We start from the raw sequence: 23,020 nt of genomic DNA, 5'->3' as shown, positions 1-23,020 counted from the left end.
AAACTACAAAAATAAGCTGAATGTGTTGGTGCATGCCTGTAGTCCCAGCTACTCAGGAGATTGAGGCAGGAAAATTGCTTGAACTCGGGAGACGGAGGTTGCAATGAGCCGAAACCATGCCACTGCACTCCAGCCTGGGTAACAGAGCAAGACTCCATCTCAAAAAAAAAAAAATTATCTTTTATCTGAATAGTTTTGTCTAGCATAATTCTTGTGCCAGACTTCATGATAGGATAAATATGAGATAAATACTGGGTCAAAGGAAAATTTCAACTTAGAGAAAAGATTTTGATGGGAGAGAGGCTGTTATGTTTTCCAGATCAGGAGTAGAAATTAAGAGGGCTGATGTGAGATGAGATTGCTGTTTTGGATCTGCTGTGAAATGAATATTATGTATAGGAGTTGACAATATGAGGCTACACCCTGGAGAGGGAGGACCAGATTTTTAAGTCTGAATTTATATAATGAGGTTTTGGTTTATAATCCAAATGTGTATGGGCAAACAGTGCTGTTAGTGGAAGCTAGAACCATAGCTCATTTCTGACTAATGCAGCTTCGAAGACTTTTATCAGTTATGCTTTGTTATCAGGCCATTCTTTGCCACAATTACCTGGACCAGGAATTAGCATCAGTGATATAGAGGTAGGCCAGTGGCTTATAGCTTGGTCTAACCCAAGAACTCTCTCCAGTAGCTCTGTAAATGATAAATTAACTCAGTCTTATCTTTCTTAGGGAATTTCAATGTGAGATGTCAGAGAATGCAGTAATCAGAAGCTGTAGGACGGTAGAAATGATGTAGAAGGAGAGTAAGTCATTGTGGAGAGTAAAACATGACTATAATCATAATAGGGGCAGAGTTGGGAAGCTAAATTTTGACAGTAATCAACCAGAATTGCTTTCTATTGGGATGCCAATTTTATTTTATCCTGGCCAGTGTTTCAGTTGTCAGTGTAGCCTGATTGTGGAGATTTTTCTTATATTTTCATATTCCCCCACATTTTCTTGTACTAAATTTTTTTATGAAGTAACTCAGATAAGTCTGCATATAGTTTGGCAGTTGGAAAGAGCCCATCTTGCATAACACGCCTTGTAAGTAAAACAAAATAATTTACGTAATTTACATGAATGGTGTTGACTGATTTGACAAGTGGGAGCAACAAGGACTTTGCTTGTGGCACTATTGAACAGGGAAACATGACTAAAGTTGTGCTTCTTTCCTGTTTTGACATAGTTTCCTTAGTAATGGGGTAAAGAGACCTGGTTTTAGGTCTCTGCCATGTATTTGCTATGTATGATCTTAGGTAACTCTTAATTTTGTGGACCACCATTTTCTTTCTATAATTTGAATTAGTCAAACTGACTTTTTGGTTCAGAAAAAAAATGCTTTTTTATGTCATTTCTCATAAGTATTTAGAAATGGTCAGAGATAACAAATTTAAAAAGTTAGGAAATATTATGGTCAATTTAAATAAACATTGAAATATTGATGCAGCTGCACTAGGAAAGCCTAATAAAATGCAGTGTTACTCTATCACTTTTGTTTATATAAAAGAATGTCTGGAGGATAATGTATCTTCACAGAAGTGACAGTGACTTACTTACTTTTGCTACCATGTGTGTGTTTTTTCTCCCTTATTTATATTTCAAATGTTTATAACCATTTACCCCAAAGAACTTGACAACCAGTAGATTTGTTTTTCTTTTGTTTAAAAATTTTTATTTTTGACAAATAAAAGTTATGTATATTTATCATGTACAACATGTTTTGAGATATGTATACATTAAGAAATAGCTAAAGCTAGCTGGTTAACATATATATTAACTTACTTTTTTATACTGAGAACTGTTAAAATCTACTCTTTTAGTGCTTTTCAAGAACACAGTATATTAACTATAGTCACCATGATGTACAGTAGATCTCTTGAACTTTTTTTCTTGGCTAATTGAAGTTTTATGTCCTTTGACTGTCTCCTCAATCCTTCTCAGCCCCTAGTCCCTGATAACCACCATTTTATCATCTGCTTCTTTCTGTGAGTTCAACTTGTTAAGATTCCACATATAAGTGAGATCATTCTGTTTCTGGCTTATTTATTTTAATAGCATGTCCTCTAGGTTCATTGATATTTTTGAAAATAGGATTTCTTTCTTTCTTTCATTTCTTTCTTTTTTGTCTCTGTTGCCTGGGCTGGAGTGCAAAGGTGTGATCTTGGCTCACTGCAACCTCCGCCTTCCAGGTTCAAGCAATTTGCCTGCCTCAGCCTCCTGAATAGCTGGGACTACAGGCATGCGCCACCATACCTGGCTAATTTTTTTGTGTGCTTTTAGTAGAGATGGGATTTTATCATGTTGGTCAGGCTGGTCTTGAACTCCTGACCTCAAGTGATCCACCCACCTTGGCCTCCCAAAGTGCTGGGTTAATAGGTATGAGCCACTGTGACCGGCCTCTTTTTTTTTTTTTTTTTTTTCCTCCCCAAAAAGGCTGAATAGTGTTCAGTTGTGTATGTATACTATATTTTCTTTATTCATCTATTGATAGACACTTAAGTTGATTCCATATTTTTGGCTACTGTGAATAATGTTGCAATGAACATGTGAGCACATATATTGCTTTGAGATACTGATTTAGTTTTCTTTGGCTATATACCTAGTAGTAGGATTGTTGGATCATAAATAGTTCTTTTTTTTTTTCCTTTTGAGATGGGAGTCTCTTTCTGTTGCCCAGGCTACAGTGCACTGTGCTGCAGCCTCGACCTCCTGGGTTCAAGCAGTCCTACTACCTCAGCCTCTTGAGTAGCTGGGACCACAGGCACATACCACCATGCCCAAGTAATTTTTAAAATGTTGTTATTTTCTGTAGAGATAGGAGTATTACTATGTTGCCCAGGCTGGTGTCAAACTCCTGGGCTCAAGTGATCCTTCTTCCTGGGCCTCCCAAAGTGTGGAGATTGCAGGAACGAGCCACCATACCTGAGTATTTTTAATTTTTTGGGCAACCTCCATACTGTATTCCATAATAACTGTACTAGTTAACATTCCTACCAACAGCATGTAAGGGTTCCCTTTTCTCTATATTCTCCCCAACACTTGTTATTTTTTATCTTTTTGATAATAACTGTTTCACAGTTGTGAGGTGGTATTTCACTGTGGTTTTAATTTGCATTTCCCATACTATTAGTGACGTTGAATATTTTTTCATGTATCTTTTGGCCAGATTTGTTTTTTAATCAGTGCTTACCTAGGCTTTTTATCTGGGAGCAACCTGATAAAGGGGCAGAAGACCAAAGAAGACTTTTTTTTTTTTTTTCCCTTTTTGAGATTTGGAGATTCGTAATGTGTGAATTATGATAAATAACTGGCAAATTATACTGTGATTCAGGATAGTAATATTTCAGGGCAATAATCATTTGTCCTTTTTGAGAAAAAGTGCCCTTTTTAGCAAAAACTAGTGCAGACTTCCCAAAAGTAATCATTATTGTTTTGTATTTGTAGAGTCTATGATTTAGAGATTCTTTGCCATAATATACTGTTTCTCCACAGAATCAGGGATATATCCAGGAACAAAAAGAAATTAATGAAACAGTTTCTAAGCAGTTAAAATCACTGTCTTAAAGATTGTGTAATAATGTGCAGGCAGGGTTTACTTTTGATTTTATACAGTTCTTACCGCTGTCTCTTGCATCTCCTTCCCAAAAAGAAAAAGGCTTTCAGAAACAAGTTGCAGCTCATTTCTGCTTTCCTTTCTCTCATAATTATTTTTATTTTCATTATATTAAATATGCACATAGTTTTAAAAAGTCAGATAGTTCTATAAAAGCATATTATAGAAACCGATATTCCTTACCACTACACTCTAATTTCTGCTATCATTTTTCTTTTATCTAGAGGCAAATTTTGAAAACTTCTAAAGCTGATGTTTTAAAAATTTACCTCCTGTGTGGAGGTTGCTAGTCGTCTGCCAGTATATTTTTCCCCTGTTAAAAGAAAAACTTTAACAGAATTAATTCTAAAGGATTTTAATTGCACAATGAACAGCTCGCGAATTGGACAGTCCCTGGAATCACAGCAGATTCACAGAGACTCCAGTGCAGTCATGTGGTGGAAGAAGATTTATAGACAAAAAAGGGAAATGGCATAGAGAAATCAGAACTGAGATACAGAACTGCTGGATTGGTTACAGCTTGGTGTTTGCCTTACTTGAACACAGTTTTAACACTCAGCAGTATATGAATGGTTGAAGTATGGCTGCTGGGATTGGCCAAGACTTAGCTGTTGTTACAGATGCATACTCCTAAGTTAGGTTTTCAGTCTTGTCTACCTATTAAGTTAGGTGGCAGTTTATCCACAAAGACTCAAATCTAGAAGTACAGAGTCCTTCTCAAGGCATATTTACTTTGCTTTAACAATTCCCCACTTTTGACCATGTTCTCAATTTTGAGAGATTGACCAAAACTTTAGTTATTGATGTCACTATTGCCAAATGTGCTTATTTGGTCTTGAAATCCACTGGGAAACAGTAGAACAGTGAATTTTGCAGAGGTAGGAACAAGGACTGAGTAGAGGGTACCTCCTTATTCTGAAACATCCTGTTCCAGAAATGGAACAGGAGAAAAACAGGAGAAAAGCAAAGCCTGGTCTGTTGTAGGATCTTTGTGTTTCCTTAAAGTCTTAAGTTTTATTATGTCACATTTAGCATGAGTGACTTCATTTTAGTTTGGTTTGGGCTGTTGGGGCCTAGTGCGTGAGCTCAGTCCAAAACAATAGCCTTTCATAATTTTGTTTTAATAGGTGAGAGAGTGACCAAAACTTAGGGCCTTAGTACTACTCTCTGTTTCCATCATTTTGAATTTCCAGTCTCAGTACATCATTCATAGGTTGTGGTGTCCTCACAGTCACATATTTCTTTCAACTTTTGTTATGCCAGTTGAAGGGAGACCATTTGACATTCTAGAGGTGGCTGCATGCAAACATTTAAAATCTTTCAGAGAATACAGTGCACCAGGGAGACTATTATGACTATTGGGAAGATAATACCAAGAGTTTGGCATATGCTTCTTACCCAGGATTTTCATAAACCAAACCACCTAAAATTAAATAGGTCAAAGGAGCTAGATGAAGAGTCTACTGGCTTGACTAAGTAGTCTTTTCATTAATTCCCTGCAACTGAAGTTTTATAATCTGCATTTGATATATTTCTCCATAGGACAAATGTCAGTAATTGCACACGTACTTTTCTGTTTAGCCAGTTCTGTTATTTAGCATGTCTTTCACAAGAAAATTTAAAGTCTGTTGTGTAACAACAGCCTTTACAGTAGAATCTGCTATAGGGCCTATTATGAAGGATACATTTTTAATTATTGCCTTTTTTATTCCAAACCATGGAAAAAGGATATAACAAATGATGTCCTTCTAGAAGGGTAAAGGCTTCCTGACAGTATTCTCTTTACCTGTGATGTGGGTTAAGAGGAGTTTTGACTGATTATGAGGCAACACGTGTACCTCATGCGTTAAGGCAATGTAATGTTTCTCATCTACATTGGGCCTTCATCTTTTATCTTCCATAGTATACGGTTATTCATATATAGGGCTGGCTGCAAAATTCTCTCCAAATGAAAGTATACCCTATAAGTGCACGTAATAGATCCCCTTTACATTTCTCTTGCTCATGGAGGCATAAACAAGGAAAAAAAGTATTCAAATATAAGAGTCTCATGATAGGAGAAGTCTTGATCCATGATCTTGGGAAAAGCTGTTCACATTAGAGATGCCGTTTTCTTCTGTTGAGAAACATGCCTGGTTAGTTTTACCTTAAGGGTTCTAATGGGTGTTCAGTTTCCAAGACTGTAGAGGGACCCTTTTCGGTTGTGAGATTGTTAACCCAAGGTTCAAGCTTCCCAAGTTTTGTTGCAGTGTGAATGGCAAGGGCAGCCTTTCTCTGATGTTCTCATAAAATCCAATCTTCAGCTTCTAGATTGTGAAGGGGTAGGGTGGTTTGTCCTTAGCGAACCATAAAAACTTTCTTTACCTGGTGAAAATATACTGTGGCATGATAATTAACTGTTATAACATAAAACATGCATTGAAAATAACAGTTGAGTGAAATCCCTTTATAAATGTTTAAATGACCCATGAGGTAGCCAAATGTACTTGAAGTTTTGTCTTCCCAAGAATATGGAACCAAACATTGGTTTTAAACTATTTTCATAATTTATAAGTCACCATATCTATGTATTCCATTTGGATCATTTTATCTTTAAGAGCAAGATCTTTAAGGACTCAGGACAAGGCAGCCATCCTGGTTCTCCATTAGTCCATGCTTAATATTGGACTTATGTTCTCTTGAATATCAGTTGTTTCTACAATTTAGGTGCATAGCACAGATAACTAATCAGTTATCATAGGTAGTTTGACTTAGACCATGGAGTTCAAATTGTATATCTAAACAATTTTAGCATCATCTAGTTCATTTTTTTTTTTGGAGATGGAGTATCGCTTTGTGACCTGGGTTGGAGTGCAGTGGCATGATCTCAGCTCACTGCAACCTCTTCCTCCCAGGTTTAAGCAATTCTTTGCCTCAGCCTCCTGATTAGCTGGGATTACAGGTGTGTGCCACCATGCCTGGCTAATTTTTTGTATTTTTAGTTAAGATGGGATTTCACCATCTTGGCCAGGCTGGTCTTGAACTCCTGACCTTGTGATCCACCCACCTTGGCTTCCCAAAGTGCTGGGATTACTGGCGTGAGCCACCGTGCTCAGCCCAGTATCACCTAGTTTAACATGAAAATCTGGCAAAGTATTTTCTTGGTATTTAATTTTTTTGTTCTGCTTGGGTTAGCAGTTTTACACAAGGAAATTTGGTTATTTCTGTGGTGCACAATAACATAATAACCATAATTATGATTGATAGCATATATTCAGACATATTAGAATTTTTTAAATTCCATACATCTTTGGAGCATATATTAATATTCACTAGGATATAACCTGAAGATTAAACTTTATTTTTACTTTGATAATGCTTCCCATGTAGTTTAATATGTTAAATAATTCTCTTTACCTCTCTTTTGGATGCTTCAAGGAGGGGCCTTCTGTAACATTCCAAAGTTGGAAGTCAGAAGAGACTATTTGGAAGCTGAAACTTGATTTTGGGAAGCTTATTAAATATGTTAAAGGTTTAAAACACTGATATTATGAACTAGAATTTCAGGTTACTGTAAGTCATTCATTTAGCCAAAATGATAAGTCAAAATTTTTTAAAAAGGCAAAAGTGTTTACTCATTGATAGAGGGAAGACTTAGCTTTGCAAACAATCTGCCTTTTGTCTTTCCCTTCTTTTTCTTTTGGTAGTGTATTTAAATGCAAACAAAAATTTTTCATTATCTTTTGACATTACATGAAAATCTTGTTCAAGAGAGAAAGCCAAATTTCACTCTTGCATTAGTAGGCTATTAATGTCAACCCCATTTTTAAATAAAACCTCATAGAGAAATCAATCCAATTTTAATCAGTTTGACCATAAGGAGAGATTTTTATAAACCTTTTATAACCCTTTGCAATATTTTGTTAAAGAGCAGATTAGCACTTTAAGAAAACTCTTGTACTTTTATTTTGATGTTCAGTTTACAGAAAAACTGGATAATACTCCTTTAAATTTAGTCAATATTTTCACACATATCATTTCTTTTACAAGGTTAATTTTGCAAACCTTCCACAACTTGTTTCAACATTTAGAGTTTTCCTACTTCACTTAAAATAATCCTTTAACTTTCTAAAGTTAGGCAAAAAATTCACATTCCCATGACTTAATAATCGTTTACCAAAAACACATTTAACTTTCTTTACACACCTTGCATGTAAAACTGTTTTTTTCAGTAGTTTCAAAAACATGTTGTTAACCCTTAGTGATGTTTACTTTTGGTGAAAAACTTGGCAAGTTCAGCATTTTAATTATGTACTAGGTGTGGAGCCTAGGACCCAGACAGAAATGCAGATAAGGTCTGACTCATTCCAGCATCTCACTCCACAAATCCCAAGCCTTACCTAACTGTGAAGCAGGCAAGTTGTACAGTTAAGAGTCATAGTGTATTTTATGAAGCATTTAGGAGGCTTAATTACCTTTAAAATCTACAGCATTTCTTGCATAAATGCCCTTTCATGAATTCTTTCATGACTTACACAGACCACCTACAACATGCTTAGACTTTTTGACTTGTCCTAAACATCCTTCTTTTTAAACAAGTCATTTTATTTTAGCTTTAGAAAAAGCATTTATATACAAGATTCTTTCCTACATAAAATCTGTTTCCTTTAATATCTTCTTTGCCTAGCTAGGGGGGCATGACTAATTTCACATGCCCCCAGGCCTTATCTAGAATCTAATGTTCCAAAATAAATTGGACAATTTTTAAAAGTCAGAGAAGCAGTTTATGACTTTAAACCATTTAACAAACTTTATACCTGACATGCGTAATTTAGATCAAATGTTTACATTGAAGGCATTTTTATTTTACCAGTAATCTTTAAAACTGGGAACAGGTGATGTCTGCAATTCAAGACTGTTCATCCTACCCTCTTTAGTGCCTCTTTAAACAATATGAAGTTAAAACCAGTTATTGTGAGGGCTCACCTGATTTTTGTTTTTTATGAAGGTGTTTTCTTACGTGGATAGTTGTTCAATTTGGTGTTCCTGTGAGGAGGATGATTGTTGTAGGCTTCTATGTAGCCATCTTACTCTGCCTCCTGTTTTGATTGTTGTGTTATTTTATTTTTTTGAGACAGAGTCTTGCTCTGTCATCCAGACTGGAGTACAGTTGCATGAGCTTGTCTCACTGCAGTCTCTGCCTCCCAGGTTCAAGTATTTCTCCTGCCTCAGCCTCCCTGAGTAGCTGGGATTACATGTGTCTGCCACCAGGGTTGGCTAATTTTTTGTATTTTTAATGGTGAGGGGGTTTCAACATGTTGGCCAGGCTCTTCTCAAACTCTTGACCTCAGGTGATCTTCCCACCTTGACCTCCCAAAGTGCTGGGATTACAGGCGTGAACCAGCAGGCCCAGCCTGATTGTTGTTTTAAATTTGTAAATTGTAGTGAATGACAGAGACTGATTTTCAAATGTTAAGCCTGTTTTACATTTTTGAAGTAAATGCAACTTACTTTGCTGTGTTATCCTTTGTATAGATTGCTTGATTTTGTTTGCTAATGTTTTGTTTAGGAGTTTTGCTTGTGTGTTTATGAGTCACACTGGCTTGTAACTTTTCTTGTATTTTCCATGTCATTTTTTGGTAATAATGTTGTGCTGGCTGGGAAAGTGTTACATTCCACCCCCTTTTCTTTCACTGAAAGTTAATGTAAAATTAGTCCAATTACTGTCTTTTTTTTTTTTTTTTTTTTCGAGGTGGCGTCTTGCTCTGTCACCCAGGCTGGAGTGCAGTGGCGTGATCTTGGTTTACTGCAATCTACGCTTCTCGGGTTCAAGCAGTTGTTCTGCCTCAGCCTCCCGGGTAGCTGGGATTACATGTGCACACCGTCATGCCCAGCTGATTTTTTTGTATTTTTAGTGGAGATGGGGTTTGGCCATATTGGCCAGGCTGGTCTCGATCTCCTGACCTCATAATCTGCCCGCCTTGGCCTCCCAAAATTCTGGGATTACAGGCATGAGCCACTGTGGCCAGCCGTGATTTCTTTCTTCCCTTTTTTTTTTTTTTTTTTTTTAAGACAGGGTCTTGCTATGTCATATAGTGCAGTAGTGTAATTGTAGCACACTTTTACCTTGAACATCTGGGCTCAGTGATCCTCCTGCATCAGCGTCCCAAGTAGCTGAGACTATAGATGTATCCCCCATGCCCACCACCATGCTGGGCTAATTTTGTAAATTTTTTATAGAGACCGGGTCTCACTATGTTGCCAGGTTGATCTTGAACACCTGGGCTCAAGCAGTTTTCCACCTTCAGCCTACCAAAGTGGTGAGATTACAGGCATGAGCCACCATGCAAGGCCAGTGTTATTTCTTTCTTAAATGTTTGTTATAATTCATTGGTGAATCCATCTGGATTTGGAGTTCTATTTGTGGAAAGATCTTAGATTCATTGTTTTAAATGGTTATAGTATTTTTCAGATTTTTCTTTATTGACATGTGATTGTCTTTTTATCATTTATCAATTGACTTATGATTGTCTTTTTATTGACAGAAACCTGTGCATATCAGCCAGGCATAGTGGCTCATGCCTGTAATTCCAGCACTTTGAGAGGCCAAGGCAGGTGGATCACCTGATGTCAGGAGTTCGAGAGCAGCCTGGCCAACATGATGAAACCCTGTCTCTATTAAAAACACAAAAATTAGCTGGGCATGGTGGCATACCCTCGTAACACCAGCTAATCGGGAGGCTGAGGCAGGAGAATCGCTTAAACCTGGGAGGTGGAGGTTGCAGTGATCTGAGATTGCACTATTGCACTCCAGCCTGGGTGACAAGAACGAAACTCAGTCTCAAAAATAAATAAATAAATAAATAAAAGGAAACTTGTGCGTATTTAACATATACAACTTGATGAGTTTGGTGATAAGTATACACCTTTTAACGCACACTACAATATATGCCATAAACATATCCAGGACCTTCAAAAGCTTCCCCCAAGTCTCTTGTGTGTGTGTGTGTGTGTGTGTGTTAAGAACACAACATAAGATCTAGTCTCTTTGTATATTTTTAAGTATACGATAATGTTAACTATAGGCAGTATGCGGGACAATAAATCTGTAGGATTTATTCATGTATATAACTGCAACTTTGTACCCTTTGACTAATACTTCCCCAGTTCTCTACCCCCCAACTCATGGTAACCACCATTCTACTGTTCTTTTGTGAGTTTGACTATTACAGATTTCCCCTATAAATGATATTTGTCCTTCTCGGTCAGACTTATTTCACTTAGCATAGTGTTTTCTAGATTCACCCATGTTGTCACAAATGGCAAGATACCTTTCTTTTTGAAGGCTAAATAACACTTTATTGTATGTATATTCCACATTTTAAAAAATCCATTTACTACCTCTCAATGGACATTTAGGTTGTTTCTGGGTCTTTAGTATTGTGATTAATGCTGCAATGAGCATGGGACTGCAGATACCTTTTGAGATCTTGATTTCAGTTCTTTTGGGTATATATCTGGAAGTGAGATTGCTAGGTCATATTGTTGTTCTGTTTTTAATCTTTTGAGATACCTCCATAATTTCTTTTATAGTAGCTGCACCAATTTATATTCTCACCAACAGTATACAAAGGGTCACTTTTCTTCACATCCTTGCCAACATTACTTATCTTTTTCTTTTTTTGGTAATAGCCATTCTAATATAGGTGATATCTCATAATGTTTGTTTTTAAATTTTTATAGATAGGGTCTCGCTGTGTTACCCCGGCTGGTGTGCAGTGGTTATTCACTGACAAAATCATTGTGCACTATTATCTGAAACTCCCGGAATCAAGCAGTATTGTCCTGACTCAGGTTCCTGAGTAGATGGGATTACAGGCATGCACTCTCACACCAGCTCTCCATGTGGTTTTGATTTTGATGAGTAATGTTTTCCACCTTTTCATATACCTGTTGGCTATTTGTATGTCTTCTTTGGATAAATATATCTAATTAGTTTGCCCATTAAAAAAAATTTTTTTTTTGAGACTAGGTCTTACTCTGTCACCCATGCTGGAGTACAGTGGCATAATCTTGGCTCACTGTGGCCTTGACCTCCTGGTTACAAACGGTCCTCCCACCTCAGTCTCCCGAGTGGCCAGGACTACAGGCATGTGCCACCACACCCAGCTAATTTTTTTGTGTTTGTAAAGACAAGGTTTCACCGTGTTGTCCAGGCTTGTCTTCAACTTCTGAGCTCAAGCAGTGTACCCACCTCGGCCTCCCAAAGTTTTGGGATTACAGGCATGCACCACCACTGCCGGCCTGCCCATTTTTAATTATGTTATTACTATTGTTTGCTGTTGAGTTGTAGGGATTCCTTATATATTTTAGATATTAATTTTTTATCAGTTATATATGTTGCAGATATTTTCTCTCTTCCATATGTTGCCTTTGCATTTTGTTTATTGTTTCCTTGGATGTTCAGAAGCTTTTTAGTTTTGGTGTAGTTCCTGTCAAAATCCCATTGGCATTTTTTTACAGAAACAAGATAAACATACCTAAAATTTGTATGGTACCACAAAAGACCCAAATACCCAAAGCAGTTTTGAGCAAGAACAACAAAGCTAGAGGCATCACACTTCTTGGTTTCAAAATATATTACAAAGTTGCAGCAATCAAAACAGTACGGCACTGGCATCAAACAGATTTATAGACCGATGGAACAAAATAGAGTACCTAGAAACAAACCCATGAATATGATCAACTGATCTTTTACACAGGTGCCAAGAATACACAATAAGGAAAGAACAGTCTGTTCACAGATGGTATTGTGAAAACTGGATATCCATATGCAAAACAATGAAATTGGACCCTTACCTTACACCATAAACAAAAATCAACTCAGACTTAAACGTTAAGACCTGAAACCGTAAAACTCTAGAAGATAATATAAGGAAGAAGCTTCTTGACATCAGCCTTGGCAATGATTTCTTGGGTATGACACTAAAATCACAGGCAAGAAAGACAAAAAAAAAATCACCTATCTTGAGTTATGTATATTGATCCATGCTTACATCCCAGGAGGGAAGTCTCACTTGGTCATGGTTTATGATCTTCTTTACATGCTGTTGAATTTGGCTAATATTTTGTTGCGGATTTTTGCATCTATTTTCAGAGATTTTGGCTTGTAGTTTTCTTGTGTCTTTGATATCAGGTTGATGCTGTCCTTATAAAAGGAGATTAAGGCCGGGCACGGTGGCTCAAGCCTGTAATCCCAGCACTTTGGGAGGCCGAGGCGGGTGGATCACGAGATCAAGAGATCGAGACCATCCCGGTCAACATGGTGAAACCCCGTCTCTACTAAAAATACAAAAAATTAGCTGGGCATGGTGGTGCGTGCCTGTAATCCCAGCGACTCAGGAGGCTGAGGCAGGAGAATTGCCTGAACCCGGGAGGCGGAGGTTGCGGTGAGCCGAGATCGCGCCATTGCACTCCAGCCTGGGTAACAAGAGCGAAACTCCGTCTAAAAAAAAAAAGAGATTAAAAATTTCCCTGTTTTCATTTTTTTGAAATAATTTAAGAATTTGTAATAATTCTTTTTTAAATGTTTGATAGAATTTATCCCTGAAGTTATCTGGTCTTGAGCTTTTCTTTGTTGGTTGGTTTTTGGTTATCGATTCAATCTTCCTATTTGTTACTGGTCTTTTTGGCCTTTTCATTTCTTAATTCAGTCTTGGTAGATTATACATTTCTAGGAATTTATCTGTTTATTTTAGGTTGTCCAATTTGTTGACATGTAATTGTTCACAATAGTTTTTAATGATGTTTTTTATTTCTGTGGTATCAGTTGTACTGTCTCTTCTTCCATTTCTGATTTTGAGTCTTCTTTCATTTTTTTCTCTTAGTCTAACTAAGGGTTTTCCAATTTTATTTTTTCAAAAAAGAAACTCTTAATTTTGTCATTTTTTATTATTTTTTTGCATCTCTTTTTCATGTATTTTAACTCTAAAATTTATTTCTTAATTCCTTTTGTTAATTTTAGGCTTTGTGTGTTCTTTTCTTCCTAGACCCTTAAGGTATAATGTTAGGTTTTTATTTGAAATCTTTTTTCTTTTTTTAATGTAGGCATTTATCATTATAAAATTCAATCTTAGTACTGCTTTTGCTGCATCCCATAAGTTTTGAGATATGTTTTTGTTTTAATTTGTCTCAAGATATTTTCTAATTTTCCATTTTGGTTTCTTCTTTGACCCATTAGTTATTCCAAAATATGTCATTTTTCACGTATTTTTGAATTTTTTTCTTTTTGATTTTGATTTAGTTTCATTCTATTGTGGCTGGAAAAGATACTTGGAATTATTTCAAGCTTGTTTTTTTTTTTTTTTTTTTTTTCAATGGACTCTTGCTCTGTCACCAGGCTGGAATGCAGTGGCACAGTCTCAGCTCACTACAACTTCTGCCTCCCTGGTTCATGCTATTCTCCTGCCTCAGCCTCCCAAGTAGCTGGGACTACAGGTGCGCACCATCACACCTGGCTAATTTTTGTATTTTTAGTAGAGACGAGGTTTCACCATGTTGGCCAGGATGGTCTCCATCTCTTGACCTCATGATCCGCCCGCCTTAGCCTCCCAAAGTGCTGGGATTACAGGCTTGAGCCACTGCGCCCAGCCTCAAACTTCTTATATTTGTTAAAATTTGTTTGTGACCTAGCATGTGATCAACCCTGGAGAGTGTTCCGTTTGCACTTGAGAAGATTGTGTATTCTGCTACTTTTGGATAGTTTTATATATGTCTGTTAGGTCTCTTTGATCTATAGTGTTGTTGAAGTTTGATATATTCTTTTGATTTTTTTTTTGTCTGGACAATTTGTTCATTATTTTAAGTGGTGATTGAAATATCCTAGTATTTGCTGTTGCAGTATATTTCTCCTGCAGATCTGTCAATCTTTATATATTAGCAGCTTTTATGTTGTATGCATATATATTTATAATTTTATTTTCCTGTGTTCAGTTTTCCCTTTTATTATTACATAATGACCTTCTTTGTCTCTTGTTACAGTTTTTGACTTAAAGTCTATTTTGTCCGATACAACTATAGTCATCCTTGCTCTCTTTTGGTTACCATTTGTATGAAATGCCCTTTTTCATACCTTTTGTTTCAGCTTGTGTGTGTCCTTAAATTTAAGGTGTATCTGTTACAGACAGCATATAGTTGAATCTTGTTTTTAAAATCATTTCACTGCTTTACCACTTTTGACTGGTGAATTTAATCCATTTTCATTTAACATGATTGATAGATAAGAACTAACTATTGCCATTTTTTTTTTCTGTTTTATATTTCTTTTGTTCTTTTTGTTCTCTATTGCTGTCTTCTCTTTGATGATTTTTGGCAATAATATACTTTTTTTAGTTTTTTATTTTATACCTACTATGAGTGTTTTCCTCATGGTTATGAGGCTTACATAAAACTTCTTAGTACTTATGACAGTCTATTTGAAGCTGATATAGTCTTAACTTTAACTGCATGTAAAAACTCGTCACTTATATTGCCCTTGCCACACACTTTGTTATTTATGTCAGAATGACTCTATATATTGTGTATCTATCAGCAAATTTTTGTGGGTAGTTTTTATTTTTTTAATACTTTGGTGCTAAGACCAGTCCTAGGACCTACCACTGCCCATAGACACCAGTGGATCTAACTTGCCCATAGACCCTAATACCTAACACACCTGCCCCAGTGTCTGTGGGCAGGCGTGTTAGGTCCTAGAGTCTATGGGCAAGTGGGTCTGTAGAGAGTAGGGTCAGCCTGGTGGTGTGGTCTGCAGGTGGACAGGCTAGGTGCTAGGATTTGTGGTGTAGGTAGACACTCATCTTTTTCCTTCTCCCATGGGAGAACTTGTGGGCCAAGGGAATCTGTCTGTGTGCTGGAGGCTGGATTCTGGAGTTCTCTTGAAGGTATTTTTGTATTTAGATGGTTGTTAATTTTGTGTTTCTCTAGAGAGATTAATTTTGGAACCTCCTATTGTGTCATTTTATAGATACCTGCTTCTCGGATTTTCAATTTCTTGAACCAGTTTTGAGAAGTTTTCTAGGAATTTGTTCATTTCATCTAAATTTTTATATTTGTTTCCATAACATTGTTCATAATATATTCTTATTATCTTTTTGAAGTCAGTAGGATCTGTAGTGATGCCTGTTGCCTTCTTTTTTTGTTTTGTGTTGCTGGGAGCTTATCAAATTAACAGCCGTTAGCTTTGTCATTCTTCTCTATTGTGTAATTTTTTTCTTTTAAAAATTCTGTTCTCATCTTTATTTACTTCATTGGATTTAATCTGCTGTCCATTTTCAAAGTTCCTTGGAAGAATTTTTAAAGCATTGATTTTTAGCATTACTATCTTTTTTTTTTCAGACAGTCTCATTCTGTCATCCAGGCTGGAGTGCAGTATGGCATGATCTCAGCTCACTGCAACCTCTGCCTCCTGGGTTTAAACGATTCTCCTGCCTCAGCCCCTCAAGTAGCTGGGAGTACAGGCACATGCCACCACACCTGGCTAATTTTTTTTTGTATTTTTAGTAGAGATGGGGTTTCACCATATTAGCCAGGGTGGTCTCAAACTTCTGACCTCAAGTGATCCCCTCTTCTCTGCATCCCAAAGTGATGGGATTACAGACATGAGCCACCACGCCTGACCACTTTCTTAAATTTTTTTAAGCACTCTAATCTGTGACACAGATTTGTTTAATCTGTTAGTATTAATTTGTCAAACAATTGGTATATCTTTAGATATTAAACACTAATATTTCTCTAAGTATTCTTGTATTCCTTATGCAGATAATCAAACTTTTTGATAATGCAAATCCTGGATATTTAAACACTTATTGCAAACTTAAATACTTTTATTGATTGGAGTCATAAAATTTCATAAGTGTTTTTTAAAATGTTCTAAACACATTAAAAAGCAGAAAAAACGCACCACATATCTAAATTATTACCCCAAACCAGTTAGATCAGTAAATACCACGAATTTAACTGTTTCTTACCTTGATCATAATATATTCCTCCTGTTCTAATTTTTCTGTTTTTGTAGGTATAGGTAATTCAACCAGGTGCAATTATATTTTGCTTTTATCTTCTCTGGGTTTTAGTGATATCACCAAACTCAAAGGTAAAGAGCATGCATTCTCAGACCAGCAAAGATACTGATTCTGTCTCACTGACCAGTCGATTTTTGTGTTGGACATGAAAACTGATTTCCTAGTCCACATTGATTCAGATTTCAGCTATTTGTTCTCTAGGCCAAGTCTCCATTTAATCTGAGTTTTTTTTTTTTTTTTTGAGACGGAGTTTCACTCTTGTTACTCAGGCTGGAGTGCAATGGCGCGATCTTGGCTCACCGCAACCTCCGCCTCTTGGGTTCAAGCAATTCTCCTGCCTCAGCCTCCTGAGTATCTGGGACTACAGGCACACACCACCTTGCCCAGCTAATTTTTTTGTAGTTTTAGTAGAGACGGGGTTTCACCATGTTGACCAGGATGGTCTTGATCTCTTGACCTCGTGATCCACCCGCCTCGGCCTCCCAAAGTGCAGGGATTACAAGTGTGAGCCACCGCACCCGGCCTTAATCTGAGCTTTATGTGTTATATCACGGTACTTTTAAATTCCCATCTTTTCTATAAATTTGTTTAAAGAATTTGTTCTCTTTCTCAGAAATAAGGAAGTCTTTAAATTTTGTTTGGCCAGACAAACTTACCAGGTTATTCTGTTTTTTTTGTTCTTTTAATTTTATGCTTATCTCCTAAAATGATCAGCAACTTATGCCTGCACCTCATTAAAATTAATATGTTCCTCTAGGGTTTCATGTCCTGAGATAAGGTTTTAAGTCTGTATGGTTAGCTTACTTTTGGGGACTTGTGTCTAGTATATTCTCTTGGGACACATTGTAGAATCTTTCTTTTAATTGGTTTTTGGGTATGACCACCAATACTAATCAGCTGTGGGACTCACCTTATACTTACTTAGGGCACCTTCAGTGCTTGATTGGATCTTCTTCTTTGTAATATAATTTCTTCTTTTGGCTAGTGCTGTTTGGCTCACTACCAATTTTATTCACTCTCTTCTTACATAGATAAAAACAAACACATTTATGTATTTTATAAATGAACACATTCTCAAAATTTTAAAACCCAAAATATATATCAATACTTTTCTATACATTATAAAAACAGGCTACTGTATTTGCCTTTAGGTTTATTTAGTGTATTTTATGTTTTTTCTTGAGCATTATTGTGACATCATGGTCTTTTATAAAATAAAAAACTTAAATGATCATTAGTTGGTATTTTTATTGTATGTGAAATTTTTCAAAATGTAGTTACTATAATCCCCTACTTCCCTTTTTCTCCTTTTTAAAATGATGGGTATGATGTTCTTGAAAGTCAAATTGTTTTCCATTTACAACATATTACATACACATTCTAATTTTTTCTCCTACTCCATTATATTGTGGTTCACTTACTGGTTGAGTATTAGGCACCAAAATAGGAATGCTAAGGAAGCATCTCACAAGTTTTGATATTGTTTTTTTTTTTGTTTAACATATTTTCCAGTTTTTATTGAAATTTACTTTTTAACCCATGGATTATTTAGGAGTGTATTTTAAAATTATGGTTATATGGTAGTTTTCTATTTAACTTAATGTTATTGATGTTAGGTTAATTGCAGTTCGCTAGAGAAGAAACTATGATTTCAGTCCTTTTAAATATGCTGAAACTTGCTTTATGTTGCAAACAAGTTTCATTTTGCTAAAAATGTTGTATGACCTTGAAAAGAATTTTATTCTGCAGTTGGTGCAGTGTTTTTATACACACGCGCACGCGCACACACACACACACACACACATGCACACACATACGTGCACATATACACATACATATATACATGCTTATGTGAATATACATATACATGTGTACACACATAAACATGTATGTATGTATATATGTATAATTCAAGTCAGTTTTGTTTCTTTCGTATTCCTGCTTTGTTTGTTTGCATATTCTCATCAGTTGCTGCAAGAGTTATGTTAAAATCTTCCACTGTTATTTATTTATTTATAGTTTGTTTTTTGAGATGGAATCTCATTCTGTCACCCAGACTAGAGTGCAGTGGGGCAGTGTCAGCTTACTGCAACCTCTCCCTCCGGCGTTCAATTGATTCTCCTGCCTCAGCCTCCTTAGTAGCTGGGATTACTCAGATGTGTGTCACCATGCCTGGCTAATTTTGGTATTTTTAATAGAGATGAGGTTTCACCATGTTGGCCAGTCTGGTCTCAAACTCCCAATCTCAGGTGATCCACCCGCCTTGGCCTCTGAAAGTGCTGGATGGCAGGTGTGAGGCACCACACCCAGCCATGTTATTTTGCATTTGTCTTTTCCTCTTTGTGTCTCTCAATTTTGCTTTATATCTTTTAAGGTTATACCATTAGGTACATAAGAAAATGTTAATCTTCTTGTGGAATTGAAGCTTTTTGCAATATGAAGTATTCTTAAAAGCCTACTTTGAAGTTAATAGAACTACACCAGCCTTCTTTTGGTTAGTGTTTTCATGGTTTTTTTATTTTTTTTATTTTTGAGACAGAGCCCAGGCTGGAGTGCAGTGGCATGATCATGGCTCACTGCAGCCTTGAGCACCCCAGGCTCAGGCAGTCCTCCCACCTCAGCCTCCCAAGTAGCTGGGATTGCAGTTGTGCACCACCACGCCCAGCTGGCTTTTCTATTCTTTGTAGAGATATGGTTTTGCCATGTTGCTCAGGCTGATCTTGAGCTCCTGGAGTCAAGCAGTCTTCCTGCTTCAGCCCTCAAAGTGCTGGGATTACACATATGAGCCACCACACATCAGCCTCCATGTTATAGTTTTTGATCCTTTTATCCTTTTTGTATTCTTGTACTGTAGAATCTGATGGGAATGTTATCAGAAACAGGCTTCAAAATACTCATACCTTATGCCCATACATAGACTTATATAAGGATGTTCCTAGTAGCTTTATTTGTAATAGCCAAAACCCAGAAACAGCCCAGATGTCTTTCAGTGGATTAATGGATCAACAACTTCAGGTCTACTCATACAGTAGAAGTGACCCCCTCCCAAAGTACATACCATTTATTTACATGAAATTCGAAACTAATTATACAAACTAGTCTACAGTGACGAAAGCAGATCATTGGTGGTTTAGGAATGTGGAGTGCTAGGGTAGGAACAAGTAGAAGGCAGGGATTACAAAGATGCCTAAAGAATCTTTTGGGGATTATGGCTGTGTTAATTATGTTGACTGTGATGCCGGTTTCACCAGCGTGTATACACATCAAACCTCATTTAATTGTGCATTTAAATATGTGCAGTTTATTTGACATTAATTATACCACAGTAAACCTGAAGAAAATAACCCTGCCCAATATGTTCAAAGAAATAAAAGACAAGATAGGGACATTAGTAATTCTGTATCACCTTAATCCAGTTTTAAGTACTGAGATGATTTGAGACTGGGCAGTATTCCCAGGGATAGTCAGTTTATTTTAGGGTAGCGTAAAGTGTATGGTCTCCAAGCATCAGGTATTTAACAACATTCCCTTACTTGGCTCCAATTTTTTTTATTGAGACAGAGCCTCCCTCTATTGCTCAAGCTGGAGTGCAGTGGCGCGATTGTGGCTCACTGCAACCCTTGCCTCCCAGGTTCAAGTGATTCTTATGCCTCAGCCTCCCAAATACCTGGGGTAACAGGTGTATGACACCACACCCAACTAATTTTTATATTTTTAGTAGAGATGGGGTTTTGTCATGTCGTCCAGGCTGGTCTCAAACTCCTGGCCTCAGGTGATCTGCCCACCTCAGCCTCCCAAAGTGTGGCTTCAGTTTTTGTTCCACATTCGTTTGTGCCTGTCCAAAGCCCGGCTTATCTTCTAAACCTTCATCTGGATTTAAGATCGGCAGATACCCTAGGGGAAAAGTACCCCCAAATGCTGACTTTACCCCTGGGTTTTCTTTTTTCTTTTCACATCTGTGTCCTGTAATTTATTTTCTGTTTTCTTGACTCATTAATGCCTTTAATCAGATTGATACAGCTTTTCTAATTGTTTCCATCAGTAATTAGTCCAAATTACTGAATATACATTACTAGAAATGAAAGTAATTTGTTTACATTGAACACTCTTTAAACCCTTTTTTTTCTTCCTGGAGACAGGTACTCACTCTGTTATCTAGGCTGGAGTACAGTGGTGCAATAGCTCATAGCAGGCTTGAATTCCTCTAGGGCCAGGTGGTTCTCCCACTTCAACCTCTTGAGTAGCTGGGACTGCAGATACATACTATTATGCCCAAATAATTTTTTTTATTATAAAAAATTGTTTAATAGAGATGGAATCTTCCTATGTTACCCAGGCTAGTTTCAAAATCTTGGCCTCAAGCAGTCCTCCTGCTTGGGTGTCCCAATTTGTTGGGATTACAAGCATAAGCTACCATGTTGGACCTAAATTGAATATTATTTCAAGTGTTCTTTGTTAATTTTTATTTGTTTATTTGTATACTTTCTGGTTATATGAGGACTCCTTTCTTTCTTTCTTTTTTTTTTTTTCTTTTTGAGGCAAGGTCTTGCTCTATTGCCCAGGCTAGAGTGTGGTGTAGGATCACAGCTCACTGCAGCCTTGACTTGACTTTCTGGGCTCAAATGATCGTCCTACCTCAGCCTCCTGAGTAGCTGGGACCACAGGCACAAATCACCACACCTGGCTAATTTTTTCTGTTATTTGTGGTGATGCGGGTCTCACTATGTTGCTTAGGCTGATATTGAACTCTTAGGCTTAGGTGATCCTCCTGCCTGAGCCTGGACTACATTTTTAGAAAGCAAATTTGCCACCTATTTTGGATAATGAATATCTAGATGCAGAAGTGATTCAGTTTTCCTGTTATGGATTAACAAAGTTCTAGTACAATTTTAGTGATATTCCTAGGATCTTGTCAGTTATAGTCATCAAGAAATTACAATATGAACTGTAGAAATGTTAAAAGGATTGTTGATGTGAAAGTATCTTCTAATTTTTCAAAAAAGAGAAGTTTGAGAGAGCGGGACGTCCGGCTTCTGAGCGGTAACCTTTGTTGAGCTAACGACGAAAAAGAATTAAATATGGGTGATGTTGAGAAAGGCAAGAGGATTTTTATTCAGAAGTGTTCCCAATGTCACACCGTGGAAAAGGGAGGCAAGCACAAGACTGGATCTAATCTTCATGGTATCTTTGGGCGGAAGACAGGTCAGGCCTCTGGATTCACTTACACTGAAGCCAGTAAGAACAAAGGCATCATCTGGGGAGAGGATACACTGATGGAATATTTGGAGAATCCCAAGAAGTATATCCCTGGAACAAAAATGATCTTTGTCGGCATTAAGAAGAAGGGAGAAAGGGAAGACTTAATAGCTTATCTCAAAAAAGCTACTAATGAGTAATAATTGGCCACTGCCTTATTTATTACAAAACAAATGTCTCATGACTTTTTTATGTGTACCATACTTTAATAGATCTCATACACCAGAATTTACATCATGAATGACTGACAGAATATTTTGTTGGGCAGTCCTGATTTAAAACTAAGACTGGCTTGTGGTTAAATGAGTATGTTCAGTTTTTGGATTTTAATAGTAATTCTAATTTAGTAAATTCTATCACTGTTTACCCCTTCTAAAGATATGATTAGACTTCGTTAGTAATGTTAAATTTTTCGCAAAGATGGTGAGTGCTATCTTAAAACTTACTGGAGATTGGTTTTATATTTAGATTTATATAACTGGTTATGTGAATATATTTAAATATGGGGGAAATTCCTTCACTGTCTCAGAACCAAGCAAGATTCACCTGTGTTTTGTGTTCATTTGCCTCTTAAAGGCAAGGGTTGAAGATAAATGGGTAGCAATGGCTATTATATATTTTTGGCCTTAACTATGCCAATCTAATTAGAATTTCCTATATTTAAAATGGTTCCTTTTACTTATTGAAAGGCATTTTATGTGGTTTATGTGTAATATCAAAAATTATTTAACACTTCACACATTTTATAGATGATCTATAAGGTCACATGCTTTTAAAATAGTAGCCTATTAAACTTCACTCTCGGATTCTTTACAATATAAGTCAAACTAAGTTATAATTTAGGATTGTCTTTAAACAGCCATTCAGAAACAAAACTGTACAGCTGCTGTGTATTTGTGATTGGGAATGGTGCTTTTGCCAACTTAAAGGGATTAAAGTAGAGGAGATATACACAAATTTAAAAATGATGTGTGATCATAAGACTTAAGATAATTAAAAAGAAAACCACAGATCATGAAAAAAAAAAAAAAAAAAAAAAAGAGAGAAG

The 23,020-nt window shown here is 36.6% G+C and overlaps 2 protein-coding genes across 3 annotated transcripts in view; both read left to right on the top strand.

Moving 5' to 3' along the window:
- The window catches only part of SBF2 (SET binding factor 2), a 479,501-nt gene that overhangs the window by 36,070 nt on the left and 420,411 nt on the right, over positions 1–23,020 (top strand). The gene's annotated exons all lie outside the window — the stretch shown is intronic.
- LOC116525247 (cytochrome c-like) lies at positions 21,731–22,209 on the top strand. Its single transcript, XM_032241014.1, has one exon. It carries the CDS (start codon positions 21,795–21,797, stop codon positions 22,110–22,112), a length of 318 nt encoding a protein of 105 aa, XP_032096905.1. The 5' UTR covers positions 21,731–21,794; the 3' UTR covers positions 22,113–22,209.

This window comes from Sapajus apella, unplaced genomic scaffold (genome assembly GCF_009761245.1).
Source record: "Sapajus apella isolate SASKATOON/1434 unplaced genomic scaffold, GSC_monkey_1.0 scaffold47, whole genome shotgun sequence".
NCBI lineage: Eukaryota > Metazoa > Chordata > Mammalia > Primates > Cebidae > Sapajus > Sapajus apella.
Note: the sequence above shows the minus strand (reverse complement) of the source record. Positions and strands in the feature narration are given on the sequence as shown.